The sequence below is a fragment of the Camelus dromedarius genome, chromosome 6, assembly GCF_036321535.1.
Source record: "Camelus dromedarius isolate mCamDro1 chromosome 6, mCamDro1.pat, whole genome shotgun sequence".
NCBI lineage: Eukaryota > Metazoa > Chordata > Mammalia > Artiodactyla > Camelidae > Camelus > Camelus dromedarius.
Genome location: NC_087441.1, coordinates 28,774,660 through 28,790,098, shown reverse-complemented (window position 1 = coordinate 28,790,098; position 15,439 = coordinate 28,774,660). Strand labels below are relative to the sequence as shown.

Genomic DNA, 15,439 nt, shown 5'->3' with positions numbered 1-15,439 from the left:
ATGAACAGGACGGTGATAGAGGCTAGGACAGCAGAGAAATGGAGTTACAGAGGCTAAATATCCGTATGGTGAGTGATGGAAGGTAAGAAAAAATGTTAGGTCTACTCTTTAATAACAGACTGAGAAGTATGAGCTTGATCTAATAGATACAAAATAATGAATTCAGAAAGAGCATTCAGACAAAAAGGAGTGGGGACAGGAGCACCAGTCAGGAGGCCACTGCTGTAGTCCAGGCTGCGTAAGGAAGACGACAAACAGCAGGTACAACTGCTGGGTGGCAGGGACCCAGATCTGATAGGCTGCAGCAGAAATCAGAGGAAGAGACGGCCGTGAGAGGCACCACTGAAGGAGAAGAATCAGAGGGTGGTGACCGAGAAGGAAGTACCAGGGAGAACTATCAGGTTTGGAGGCCAGGACCTCAAAAACAGAAGGAGAATGGTAGGCCCAGAGGTCGGGTGAGGTCTTGGGACTAGGGATGCAGATTTGCAAGTTGGCATCAAAGGGTAAGTGAAACCAACAGATGGAACTAGTCTCACGCGAGTGTAAGGACCAAGGAAAGTCTTGAGGAAGCCCACCATCAAAGGTAGGTAGGTAGGTAGGAAGGTGGGTAGGAAGGAGAGAGGATTAAAATAAAAGTGGACAGGGAGGCAGATAAAAAATAAAAATTGTGCATTGTCCTTGCAAGAGAAAAGAGTTTTAAGAAAGAAACCGTTTCACTTTATTTCAGTTCACTTGGTATTTCTGGCAAATGGTAGGTGATTAGAGAGGACACTGGAGAGCAGTAATTAATGTCCTTTCCAAGAAGCACTGGTCCCAAAGCAATTAGAATGTACACTCTTTTGGTTCGATAAAATTATGTCTTGTTCTAATGAAAAAACTCTCCACCAATTAGATTCATCACAGATACTAGTACGGCATCTTGATTATTCCGGACAGATCGACAAATCAAATTCATTGTTTCCCACTTTGCTGTCTGCTCTAGGCTATTCCATTACTCAATAGTACTTCTGCTTGATTGTAGGCAGGGGGAAAAAAATCAATGGAGAAGTCTTCTTTTTTTTAGGTGAGTAATCATGAAAAGAAATGTGGGGGCAGTCAGCTAAAACTACCGATCAGATTGTACTAGGGGGTTACGCGTCCTTCAGCCATGCCGTCTATTCTTGTTCTCTTGAGAGCTGGTAGCTCTGCTTTCTTTGCTTAGTGACTGTATGTGGTTTGCTGAAAACAGCTGCCACTTGGTCTCGCTTGTTACAGAAAATGAACCCCTGACATTACCACCACCTGGAAATCTAGAGAAAGAACAAGGTCTAGGATCCTAGTCTCCATTTCCTTTACACCCCAGGACATTTTGTTTCATTGAATCTGTTTTCACCAAAAATTAAAATTTTAATTTGGAAAAGAAAGCTGAAATTAAACTTGTTCAATCCTCAATAGACAAATAAGAATCTACGGATATGCAGGAACTGAAGCAAAAAGATCCTGGTTTCAAAAAGAGCTTCACCATTTCTTGAAATATATGTAGAGAAACAGACATAGCTACTCATGTAAACCCAAGTATCATTTACTTTCATTTATTCATAATAAAACCACTAGAAAGTAAAATAAATAAATTTTTTTCTCCTAAGTGTGACAAATGACAGCCTTAATGTGCTCTTAGGAGGCCAAACAACTTTTAGAATCAAAGAAAATTACATTTTTTGTAATTTTAATGATCAATGCATTTTTTCTTGTTCTTTAAAAAACTGTAAATCAAGTAACTGAGTTAATTAGATATTCAATGTGTCAGAACATCCCAGCTCCTTACTGTTCTGGATGACTAGGGAGTAATTTATTATATGGAAGTTTTTATTTACACATCCATCTATCTTTGTTTTTTGACTGCATCTTGCACTTAAACGCATGTAGAAATGCACCCCAAGAACTAAGCACCTAGCTTTGGAGCTGGGAAGGAGAAAGGGATGGAACCGCCAATGTCAGTAGTATGCAAGCATCAGACGTCTACACTTTTCCTGTTCTTTTTGCATTTGTCTGTGAGAAAAAAAATAAAACTTAAATAAACAAACTACATTTTGGGTCTAAATGATTTGTCACCTAACCCACTCAAACTGAAACTAGGCACTGGTTCTTCATCTAAGACCTGTACACGTTTTAAGAGCTCTTTTTAAAGTTTCAATTCTACCTCATACACATAGAAGTCTGGATTCTTTGTCAATGCAAACTGACAGACGTTAATCACTGGCATGAATTCAACCTGCTTTCATTTTTGACAATGTCATAACATTCACCTTGAGTTTGGATATGGTTACAGCTGTTACATATATGAGTTATACTTTATGTACTAGAATTTTGGTCATGTAAACAAAAACAAAAACCCAAACCACTATTTCCCTGCTTCAGTTTCCCACCCCTGACTATACAATGTCAGTGAACATTTCTAACTACTTAACCTCACATTCCTTAGCCTGTGTCCCCCTCTTTTGGCCAACCTGAGAATAGGTCAATGTAGCTGTTTCATCTACTCACACAGGTCTGATTCTATGTCTAAATTTTTCAAGGATACATTCTGGTTGCCTCCTTTGCCTTAAATCTTCACAGAGGGTCCAGGGCATCCTTAAATCTGCCTGTTTTGGTGTGCCTGATGCACACTGGGAAATCAGTCAAGTTCAAGCACAGAAGTTCTACGTCGTCTTCTGAAAAGCACAACCTCAGAGTCTCGAGAGACAGGGGCTTATGTGGTGGGTCTTTTCTCGAGCACGCTCCACTCCAGCAACTGACTCACTAAATTAGTAAATGTGCATTTTTCAAAAGTCATTATAATGATGAGTGGCAAAGCATCCATCCAGAGGGGAGTCTCGATAAAAATGCAAAACTGTGGCTTTTATCCAAAATAATTAAAATAATGCAAGAAAGCATAATCTTTCAGATTAATGAAGATTCAATTACCAGAGAGCAATAATATAGCCCCAGATTTTGAAAAACCTGAGTAAATTATTTATGTAAGGCACAATGCAACTATTTCTTAAATAAAAACAAGGTTCATGTACTCAAGTGTGAAATCCAGCTTTAAATATGATAGTTTATGCATTTCAGTTATTTCTAATGCTCAACTTTCATTTTAGGTTCTCAATTTGCACATTTGATTTTAATTTTTAAACAGAATTTCCACTGTAAGAATATAAAATCCTAGAACCAAAAAACTCAAGAATGATCAATTTCTATTTGGTGAGACCAGGAAATAGCCAATTCTTACAATGTTGTATTACCACTATAATTCAGACCCACCAGTTTTCAAAGTGTGGTCCACAGACCTCGGGGGTCAGCACAACTCTTTCATGGGTTTCTGAAGTCAAAACTATTTCATAGTCATACTAAGACACTATGTGTCCTTGTCAGGGTGTGGCCACTTTCACTAACGGTGCAGAAACCACAATGAGTAAACCTGCTGACATCTCAGCACAGATCAAGGCAGTGACACCAACTTGTACCTGAAGTCACTGCATGCACTCACAGTGAAATAAAAAGCAAGCAAGCAAGCCAGTTTCACTTAAGGATATCTTTGATAAAACAGAAAAAAATATTAATTTTCTTACATCTCCATCCTGGAGTATCTTTTTAATATTCTGTGTGATGTAATGGTAAGCACACATAAAACATTTCTGCTGTGTATTTAATTACAGTGGGTGTCCAGAAGGAAAGTGGATCTGTACAAATGTCTGGATTGTGAGTTGAAGACGCTGTTTTCATTAAACACCTTCTTGACTTGGGAGAATTACTGACAAACTACGTTGTTTGATTTGGATGTTTGGCAGGCATTTTCTTGAAAATGAGATGAGCCCATCACTTCAAGAAAAACAATTGACAAAACTTCTTGCCAATGCTAAAATGCAAGCTTTCATGTGAAAATTACAATTTTGGAAAATGTCTTTTGGGCACCATGCACCTGACAGCTTCCCAATATTTAGAGGCTCTTCTAGTGAGATTAGTGGCAACCACTGATCTTTTCACTGTCTGCATCATTTTGCCTTTCCCGGGATGTCAGAGTTAATATCATACATTATATGATGCCTTTTTCACAGAGGCTTCCTTCACTGAGTGATTATTTTTAACTCAATAAATAGCTTTAAAACTATTTGATTTATAATATGGTAAATTTCAACTGATAAAACTCACATAAACAAAAAGCTCTTTGGGTGTGTCAATACTTTTTCAGTGTGTAAAGTGTTCCTGAGACCGTTCAGCTTGAGAACCGCTTATAGGGAAACTGCTCCCTAACCCACTGCTCTTCCTGCTCTCACAGCTGTTTGTGTGACTGCTAAACACAGAAGGAAGAATTAAATCTAGTGTTTTCTCCTTTGCAGTCAGATCATAGCACCTCTTCCACAAGCAGTCCAGCACGGTAGTCTGGCACCTCTTGGTCTGCTGTTTGGGGGCTGCTCTTTCCTCACGAGGCTCTCACGTCGGCCCCTGGAGGCTCCAGTCTCAGATTCAGGTCTTTCAGGGCAAACTTGGCCCCCGACCCCCACGTCTGTCTCCTCTGAGAGCCAACCATACTGAGCTCATTAACACACATGCCAACACAATTTCACTTCAAAGACAAAAATTCAGCTCAAGGTTTGCTAGACTCACAAGTCAAATAAGTATTTCCAATTTCAGGAGAGTCAATTTTGAGATGTTTTCCGCAAATTTCCATTTGCTTAAAAAAAGAAAGGAAGGAAGGGGGAAAAAAGTGTGTCTTTGTCTCCCACGCCTGCAGTTGCTTTCCCTCCAGAGGAGGTTTTAGGAGGCGCAGCTCCTCCGTCCCACCCCAGAATGGTCCAGGCTCTCTCAGCTTTGCGGCCAGTTACACTCCCCTGCCTCTGAGGGCAGCGAGTGCTGTCAGGGATCTGAGCAGGCCAATTAAACGGGCTTTCTTTAAAGCTAACAGTAAACTTCCTGTTAGAGCCTTTCTGCACGTTCAAGACACGCTACCTAGAGAATTACTGCATGAGGCAATTTCGGAATATTCTGTCATATGAATATCAATTTTATCTCATTTTTAAAGATGCTTATTTTATAAAATAAGGTTTTACTTGTTCACTTAGCTTGATACCATAGTGGCAACCTCAAAGGCATTTTGTACAAAATCAGTGTTTCCAAAAAGAATGCTTGTCAACTACTCTGGTGGGAGTTTGTTATTTCAAAGACACGGATCATGAATCCTTCAGCAAAAGCAACATGCAGCGTGGATTCAGTCTAACTGAGAGTCGGTCCTGGCTCCGGCCCCCACTGACTGTGTGACTGAGGGACTTAACTGCTCCAGGCCTCCGTATCCTCCTCTACATCACAGGTGACTGCAAGAACTAATTGAAGTAATAAATGACAAAGTTCTCAAATAAACTTAGCACAGAGTAGGCACTCAATAAATGTTAGCTGATATTATTTTTATAGATTTTCATACATGATATTTCACTCCTGGTTTTGCTTCCAAATTCAACTCAATTCTACCTGAAAAACAGAGATGTCCAGTTCAGTTTCTCCATTAATAACTGCCCTAACCAGTATAAGGTTTCCTTACAGGGTACTTCATCCACTCCAGCATCTTTTCAATCAGGCCTACACCCTACACACTACTAATGAATTAACCTTACTGATGGATGGTGCTCAAAATATTCTTCCCACACTCAGATACCCTATGCAGATGCCTGCAGAGCAAAGCCTAACCCACGGTACTAACATGGAGTGTATTTCTGCAATTTGCCTTTGACAAATCTTTCTAGCTCTGCTGGGAACTCCACACACAGCCACAGCGTAGGATCTGCCCTTCCTGATGTCCAGCCCAGGGTTTTCTACATGGTCTTCCCTCTCTGCTCATCGTCGTACCTGCAAATCCTCCCCGCACTCCACACAAAGAGTCTTCCTGTCACCTGTTGAGGGAGGTCTTCCCTATCGGCCAGTCAGAAACAGTTTCTCCAGTCAACTGTCACAGCCCTTTATCCAGGCTTCCCTTAGAACAAGATTTTTCACCCTGTATGTTATCTGTATACCTTCTCCTATACTTCTCTGTGTTTACTTCTCTCCCAGGAAGTACCCTCGTCCCTTGAACATGGTATGTTCACAATTACATTAATGAATCCACAAATGAAGTCACAGGGACAAATCTGCAAGGCAGGGCTAAACAGAAGGGGCTGTGGGGGAGGGAAACCCCAACAGGACTGCACTGTATCTCCAGGAACAAAGCCACGGCTGCCTTGTCTTCGCCATTATATTCATCTGCTGATTTAAGTGGAAAACTTTCGGGTTCTTTTTTCTGATCTCCTTTTTTGTTGAATAACTACTTCTGTGATATCTCAGGAGGACTTTTGCTTTTAAAAACAACAACAACAACAAAAAACTGGTTTTCCCAAATCTCTGAAGCTTTGACAAAGATTTCTAAGAGTAGTTAGTATTTGGCCCTAAAGCTAGAGTAAGGTCTTCTGGTTCACTCTGCTGAGTTCAAACCCTGTTGAGAACGTGATATGAAAGCATTCTACAAAATCTTAAAGCTTCTTTTAAATAACAAATGGACTACATACAGTAAGGTTACACTCAGGATACTTTATCCTAGCTAAGCCTTTGTCAATCTCAGGTTCATAAGTAGAGCTAAGAAAAATTTCTCTGTAGCATAAAATAAAACTTGTGCTTTAAAAAAGAGTAACAAAACCCTTCTCTTTTAGAAAAACATCTTTGAAACTATACATGAACAGAACTCGCTTAGTGATCATTTTGTATTTTCCTCAAATAGGAAGGGCTGTGGGAATCAAAAATTCATCTCCAGACACAACTCCCTCACTGATTAGTTACCACATTTTTTCTTACCTCTTCAAAATCCACTACGTTATTTTATACTTACAGGACATCTCAATTTGGAATAACCACATTTCAAACGCTCAGTAGCCACATGTGAGCACTGGCTACCATGCTGGAGAGCAGGACTAGATTCCCACTTGCTCTAATGCTAACGAAACTATTTTGATGCATGAGAGTTAAATAACCATAGGGCCAACATGTCCTTGGAATATAATTCTCATGAGCACAAAAGTATCTTAAAAACACACACACACACACAGACGTACTAGTCAGTTCCCGGAGCATACTCCCTCATAACCCACTCACAAATTTACATCAAAATTTACAATTACTATTTAAACAATGGTATCTGGGATGTCTAACATTAGACAAGTTCCTGAAGCAAATGAAAACTCTACGCAGCTCCACATGTGTGTGGTATTTTATGATTCTGGCACAGAAGTGACGATGGCAAGTTACTTTACTCTCTAGCCTTCTATTTCCTCATAAAAAGGATGTAGGTGGAGAAGTAGATGCTCTGTAAACAGTTTTGTAGTAAGTGTTCTTTTAATTTCCACGCTCTTAAATACCCTGCACTAGGGTTTAATAAAGTCATAACCACCACATTCAGCATGTCCACGCTCTCCAGAGGCCAGGCAGGTAACACATGAGCAGGGACACCAGGTATACGGACCCCAAGAGGAAGAGATGGGAACGAGGGCCACTGGTGACTTGGAGAGAAAACTCTTCCCTTGTCTACAGCGGCAGCCCCTACACTGAGCCGCTGCAGCCTTGAGAGAAAGCAGGTCAGCATCCTCAGAGCTTCTCGAATTACTGGGTAAATTCCCACTGTAAGCAGTAATAATTTATTCAATTTCTGTAACATACTATTTGGGCCAAAAAACCAAAACACAACTCTGGATATGGCCTGCATGTCTCCAATCTGTCAATTTTTTCTTGCCCTCTCCTCCCATCTTTTTGGTGTCATTTTTAATTCTCAACAATAATGAAAAAAAACTGGGGAAAACATGCAGCATTTGTGACTAAGGGATTAATAACCTTAACAATCCTGTAAGAGATAAAAAATGATAAACACCTGTATAGATAAACCTACAAAGGACACACACTGACAATTTAAAGAAGCGCAAACTGTATGTGTGCATACCCGTGTGCATGTACGTGTGAGTATGTGTATTTTGACCCCACTAGCAATGAAATGCGGTAACAATCAAAAATGCTCTTCCTTCACGATTTTAAAAAAAGTGAGGGGAACAAATGCTCTTTCCTCACCAGACTGGCAAAGATTTTTTAAATATCAATAATCTTCAGTTTTGGCATGGGGCCATGGAAACCGCGGTGCTCTTAAACTGCTAGTGGGAGTCTAACTTTGTAGAGCTTTGAGGGAGGGCATGTGGGTAGTATGTCAAAAAGAAACCTTTTAAAATTTAATTTTTAAAATCAGAGAAACAATGAAATTAATGCCACTCAAAATGTACACACAGGTATGATCTTTGCAGCTCTGCTTACTTGTGAAAACTGAGGAATAACCTAAATGCCCGTGAATGGGGGTCAAGTTAACTATCATGCTTCCATTCAACGGTTGTTGAACATGATGTCAGTGACCAGCAAAGTGACCTACAATGTACTGTGAAGTATATAGAAAAGCCGGATATATGACAGAATCAACAGTACCAGCCTACGCGAAGTCAGGCAGAGTGGACAGAAGAGCAAAAGGCCCAACTGCTGTGATTTCCACTTCTTCGGAGCACTCTCCATGTAAATACTGTTTCTTCAACTGACCACAGGCTCCCTCCCCACCACTGGACTGTGTAGCTCTGACAAAGACCGCTCGCAGGTCCATTCTGTACCAACAGCTCCAAAGGACACGTGCAGTTTCTTTGCAGTACTTAACGCTTGATGACCCTCTCCTCTTGCAGCTTTTGCTGCACCCTTTCTCCTCTTTGTTTCTTCCCACCTTCCTGCCTTCTGACTCTTCCTCCTGTGGCTCCTCCCCCCAGCCTCAACTCTCTGACCTGGCCCTGGGCAGCATAGCTCAAACTGAAGGGCTCCATTGGTAGAGAACACATTCAGATGACCGTCACATCTCCACCCCCTGCGCTGAAGCCTGTCCTGCTCTCTCATAACGTTCCTGGCTACCTCCTGGACCTCTCCATGGGGACATTTCATAAGTATCTCAAACTCAACATCTCTGGGGTAGAAAATCCTAATTTTTATCCAGTTCTTAAGAGCTAAAAGGGTTCTTGGCTGACTATGTTACAATGTGCCTTATTAACAAACCCCTGTGTAAGTTCTGTTACCACCTCCAGTTTACAGATGGCAGAACTGAGGCACAGAGGAGTGAAATAACCCTCCCACATCACGTGACCATGAAGTAGATCTGACCCCAGGGAATCTGGTATGCTATACCTCCTTTTAACACTCAGACTATCTGGTAAATTTCTAATTAACCATGTTGTGTGTGTGTGCGCACGCATGTGTGTGTAAGAGACTTACATATTTACTTCTAAACTTTCACTATAATTCCCATGACAGATGGTCTCCTATAGCACCATAGAACAAAATATACATCTTTGCTTTAAGACAGCTAAATCAAGAGGACTGGCCATACTGCACATGACATGAAAAATCAAACACATATTCCATGACTGAAATCACAGGTACCACCATCAACCCATCTGCCCAAGCCCCAAGACTGGGAGTTATCTGGGTTTCTCCCCTCCTCCTTCATCTTCCCAACTCACGAACTTCTACAGCCTCATGAAGTCACCACCTCACAAACCTTTACCATCTCATATACACGAGGAGTACTTCACAGCTTTTCAAAATAGACTTTAGCCTCTTCAGCTTGGCTCCTAAGACTCTTTGTGATCAGACCTCTGCCTCTCTGCAACCTTCATCAAGTGCTCTGCAAGCCAGCTGCTCCTTCCTAAATACCACAATACCAGCTCCTGCCTCCTCATTGAGCTAACTCCTACTCACCACGAAGCTCCAGAAGCTCCAGCACACAGCCATCTCTACTGTCCCTCTCTGATTCAGGGACCTCGCCTTTCAGTTTCCACCCAGCACGGTTCAGAACTTACCATAAAACTTCAGACTCTATTCTGCTACTGTTGCTTTATTGTCTGTGTGAGTGCAGACCCTGTTTGATTTGAAATCATGGTAAAACAGGAGATGATCCCTAAAGAGCATTCCATAATATTTGTATAATGAACAACAATAACAAAAAGAATAAATGAGTGAATGGATGAGAAGCTGCTCCCACACCGTCTCATCCTTTGGCCGCTCACTGCTTTCAGAGGAAAAGGAGGCGCTGTTCGCTTTTTTACCCTCCATCAGGAGTCCGAGAGGCTCAGCTGAAGTCTGGGTTCCAGGAGCTTATGGCACCAGCTGAGGCAGAGTCACAAGCTCCCCCTCCTGGGGCTGATTCTTTCTGAGGCCACACAGACCACCCCGCCGAGCCTGGGCCCGTCCCCCTCCTCATCAGGACGGGCAGGGACACCATTCTAGTGGTCACAAGGTTGGTAACACTTTGTGGCCCTTTGAGGGCTCAGAAATACACACTTGGGATAAACTGGCAGGAGGGAGCAGTCCTTAAGACGACGTAAAAACATGACAAAGGTTTAGTAAAATGCTCCTCTGAAGTGTGTGTATTCTTTATCACGGAGCTACATTTAGCCCCTCTGCTTCACGGCTGGCCAACGCCCAGCAAGGAGAGGGGCTGGGAGAGGCAGCTTCAGGAGTTCGGTCCTTGGCATGTGGTTCTCTAACCATCTTTTCTGTTTGCTCCCCACTCCCCCTACTTTCAATGCTTGATCAAAAGCGCAGAGCTACTGCAAAGGAAGAGGTCAGATCAGATCAGGAGGAGAGCTTTTCACTTCTGGAAATGGAGACGAGGCAGATACACCACACAGAGTTATTTCTCCTTCTTTTCTGATGTTGGGATTCCGTGCTGGTCCTGCTCTTTGTGCCGGGTCCTGCTTTGACCCACATGCTGCCTCTGTGGGATTCTGGCAGGGTGACCAGCGTGTAGCTGGAGCAGTAAAAACACATTCTTCCCAGCCCTGACAGTCATCAGCAGAGAAAATTTTTCCAAGAACAAGAGGCGGCCGGTTAGGAGTGGAGATGCTAAAATGGCTTGGAGACGCCTGGAGACGGTAGCACCCCCTTGTCCTTCAAATTTCAAATCAAACTTGTTTCTCAAGTAACAGGTGAAACTGATAGCAACTCAAGCCCCCACTTTGTTCTCTCATCTCACGTTATTCCCTTCAGAGCATTTGTCAGACTTGCAATTACATTTTGCTTATTTGCTAATATTTACACCTCCCCTTGGAAGCGGATCCTTCCCAGGTGGATTGCACCCTCTACCAACTTGACTCCTCACTGCCTTAGCCCTACCCTAGCACATTTGGGCACTTACTAAATGTTTTTTGAATGGATGAATGAATCTTTCCAAATTTAGTTTGCTCACCTTATCTGTGAGTTTACACATTAACTTCCTAAATCTGTTTAACAAGGCTGCTTATAAAAGATGGCCTCTGAGGCAAACTTCAAAGTCTGTGTGTGTTTACATGTGTGTGTTTCCACTGCAAAAATGAATATAAGGTGCCAAGAATAACTGATATAACTCATTTACTTTAAAACTTATTAAAATGCCACAAATGCAGTGAAGTGTTGGTTATACTCACAGTGGTCACTAATTTTTGTTTTATATTTCTGATTAAATAACTGACACATAGAATTTAGAGGAGAAATATCCATTATTTTTACATTTGCATTACACTCAATTTTCCCATGCATTATCACATTATATCCTTATAATAAGTAGAAAAGGTAGACTGTACCAGCCCCACCAACTTGCCCAACGTCAGAGTTTGAGATCTGGCAAGATTAAAACCTAGCACCTGATCTTCTGACTCCTACCTAAGAGTGTTCTCAGCCTTGCAAATAACACAGAAAATTTATGCAGGAAAACAGACACTGTGCTTGTGCTAAAATTTCAAATTATTTTTGCTTGTAAGTCCTTTGTACACCCCGTGCTGAAAATATTAAAAGACTGCTAGATATAAGACCAATATTGAAAAGTCAACTTTATCTCCCTATACCAGTAACAGCTAGAAAAGATTTATAAAACCTCTTTGGGTAAAAAAAAATACAATTTTGTTGAAAGACATTAAAGAAGATTTATATAAATGGAGAGACATTTTACCCTTGTGGAAGAAAAGACAACATCATAAAGATATAACTCTCACCATACTGAGCAGCAGAGCAGATGTAATTCCAATTAAAATACCACAGGGTTTACCTAAGAACCTAACAATCTGATTCTGAAATTTATATGGAACAGAAGGAGCCCAGAACAGCCAAGACACTCCTGAAGAAAAAGAACACAACTGGCGATTCTCGTTTTAAAGCTATAGTAATTCAGGCAGTGCGGCACTGGAGCAGGGATGGACACAGGGACTGATGGAAATGAGTGTGCTCAGAAACACACGCAGGCAGCTAAGAAACTTGGTATCTGACCTGCAGATTAGAGCGGGGAAGGATGGGCTCTTCAGTAATCAGGGCTGGAAGGCGAGCTTCTTACACCGGAAACAAACATATCACTGTGTCTAATCACACATAAAACATTTTCTGATAGGTTTAAGATTGAACCATGAAAGGTAACGTTAAAATCTCTGCATTGAAAATATCTTTAATGGGCATGGAAAGCACATAAGCCATAAAAGGAAGCTTGCTAACTCAACTATATTAATGTATTAAAAACTATGTTCAACATACTCACACATTGAACTATATTAATAATAAAAGACAAACCACAAACCTGGGGATATTTGCAACACATAAAATTGACAGAGGATTAGAACCCAGAATCTATCAGGAACCAAAAATTATACATCGTTTCATATTTATCAAGATTGGTAAAAATTAATAAGCCAGAGGAGAGGCTGTGCCATGGTGGGACCCTGGCTCTCTGCGATGGGAAAGCACTTGGCTTTGCCACCAGGTGGAAGACGCATGTTCTGTGACCAGCCATTCCAGGGGGGTATCCATCTATCAGCTGATCAACGTAAGCTCATTTTTAAAACAAAAAAGCAATCTTAGTACATATGCTGTGTGATTAAAACCTGCCTTTTAAAACCCTAATACATAATTACAAACATTGACTCATTTTTTAAGAATTCTTTAACCCAGCTTTTAACGGTGAGATGCATTTTGTCATCACACAGAAGCAGCATGATATGTAACCAATTCCTCCTGTTGGCCATTTAGATTATTTCACATTTTTCATGAACATATATAAAAGTGTGATACTCTTTTAAGTAAATCTTTGTATACATTTCTGATTATTTAAGATAAATTCCTCACAGTGGTTTAAATGGTAAGCATGTTTAATGTGGGTTTTTGCCAAACTGCCCTCCAGGAACCACTACTGATTTATACAGCAGCACAAGTGTGTTCCCTCCCACTCCGCCAACAGACTCCCCAGTCCTGGCTGAAAACATAAACTTAGCCAGACTTAGAAGTGAATTTTTCATTTGTATTGATTTAAGCAATAGTGAAGCTGAACATTTTTTTGTTTATTATTCACTTAGTTTCTACACGGGTTTACTTGCTTCATCCTCTGCTCATTTTTCTACTTAAGTGTTTACATTTTTTGATAACATGTAAGAATTCTTAATATATTCAGGATATTAATTATTTCTCTGCCAGGCATATTAACTTTTTCACTTACCCTTTACTTTTGCTTTTGTTAATTTGGTTCAAATTTTAAATTTTCATATAGTCAGAGTAATCTTTTCCTTTATGGTTCTTTCTGATATGTAATTCCTAATGTCTGCATTTACAAGATTTAACTCATCTCTCCTTCACGCCCCTGCAAAACAAATCCCTCATCTAAATGAAGGCAGCAGCACCTTCCTCAAAGGGTCATTGTGAACTTTAAGAGAACTTACACGAATGTGCTCTGCAAATAGTAAAGCAACATGTAAATGTTGATTATTAACAGCTCAATACGTGGCAGTTATTAACACATGATGTCCTACGGTCCAGAGTTTATAATTAATTATAGGCAGGTCACTTGAGCAGAGGTACTTGGGGATGATAAAGGCTGAAAGATCAAGTGGACTATAGGAAACGCAGAAACGCATCGTGATGGAGATGCGCATTTCACACCCCTTGGCAGATTCCAGAACACAGAAGAGTCAGGAGAAAGGCTCCAATGATGAGTCTCTTACCTTATTCTTCTCCCTCCTCCAACTCGGTTTCTTTGTGCACCACCACCCTCGTAACCGACATGTCTGGGTGCTGCTCCCTGGCTTCTCTGATGGCCTGGGCCAGAGCCTGCAGGGTCAGGAAAGAGTACTGTGAGTGGAAGGAGAGGCTCCTTTCTTGGGATGGAAACACACAAGCCTACCCATCACCTGGGAGCTCACCTCCAGCCAAGATGGTTTCATTGCTTTATTTGAGGAAGCAGGAAGATTTGAAATGGGCTCCTTGTTCGTTTTAGAGAATACTTTTCATTTCCCCTGATTTCCCACTTCTGTCTATTTCCAAATAATGATGCATGGAGGAGAAACACGCTGGCTCTTAATCCCACCCAGCCTGGCACTTCCGGTGAAACAGAGAAAAAGAAATCTTCTCTGACCTTAGTATTCTCACCTGTAACCTGAGACTAATGCTAAGATTGTAAAGATCATGTTAAGGTCTGCTGTATGGACTGAAGGAAAGATGTAAAGCATGGTGTCTCCCTCCACACTTGAGTAATACTTGCAATTCCCCAGCTGCCTCAAACCCCACAGTGCAGGGCCAGGTCCTGCTCATCTTTGCTCTTTTAGGTTCTCAGTAATTTCTTAAGGAATGTTGCAGGAAAAATATCTATTAAGCCTGCTAGGATGTAGAATAATTAAAACTGGACAAAATCATACATAAAGCTAAAATAAAGAGAGAGACTAATCTTTAAATGCCAAACTACAGATTCCTATTTTATAGGTGAAAACACTAGAGGCACAAAGGTTTGTGGGTCTTTCTCAGGGCCATCCTGCCAGAGGGCTGCAGGCCTGGAGAAGGACTGGGCTGCCCTGCCGCTGGTTCACCATCTCATCTCTGGATCAGGCTGGAAGAAAGCAGACAAGGTTTCTCTGCGTTTTATCAGAAAGTAAACTGTATACGAGAATTATGGCAAAGTGGAAAGATCCCATTTTTCAGAGGGAAAGATGTTTAAAGAGGTCTCGATGGGGAGAGTAAAAGAAAAGAGCACAGACCAACACTCAAAATCTAAGACAGAACTCTGAAACAAAAAAGAAATTCTACTAGGACAGGGAGCACTACATTTCACAAGGAAAATATGCATTTCAAAAAAGCAGCGTGCTCTTCCTGTTGCTCTGTCACTTGTTTTAGGTGACAACTGCGTTTCTTGTTTGCAGTGTAGTTTCTGTCATCTGGAAGGTTACTGAGCAAAAACCAAAGCCTCATTCCACAGAGAAAGAGAAAGCTACCAAAAAATTATTTTTACACCAAAAATTTTTTGCACAGAAGCTTGGAAGACACTTGAAGGTGCTTAGATTTCCACTAGGGAACAAACCCTGACCACTCACCTGTGTCAGGACAAGTGAGA

The 15,439-nt window shown here is 41.2% G+C and overlaps 1 protein-coding gene across 17 annotated transcripts in view; it reads right to left on the bottom strand.

The window, feature by feature from the left end:
* EPB41L2 (erythrocyte membrane protein band 4.1 like 2) overlaps positions 1–15,439 on the bottom strand; it is a 199,768-nt gene that overhangs the window by 2,564 nt on the left and 181,765 nt on the right. For all 17 annotated transcript variants that reach the window (XM_031456314.2, XM_031456322.2, XM_031456323.2 and 14 more), the window contains one exon: positions 14,061–14,166. In XM_031456314.2, coding sequence (XP_031312174.1) covers positions 14,062–14,166 — 105 coding nt within the window. In that variant the 3' untranslated portion in view covers position 14,061. The remainder of the gene's footprint in view (positions 1–14,060; positions 14,167–15,439) is intronic.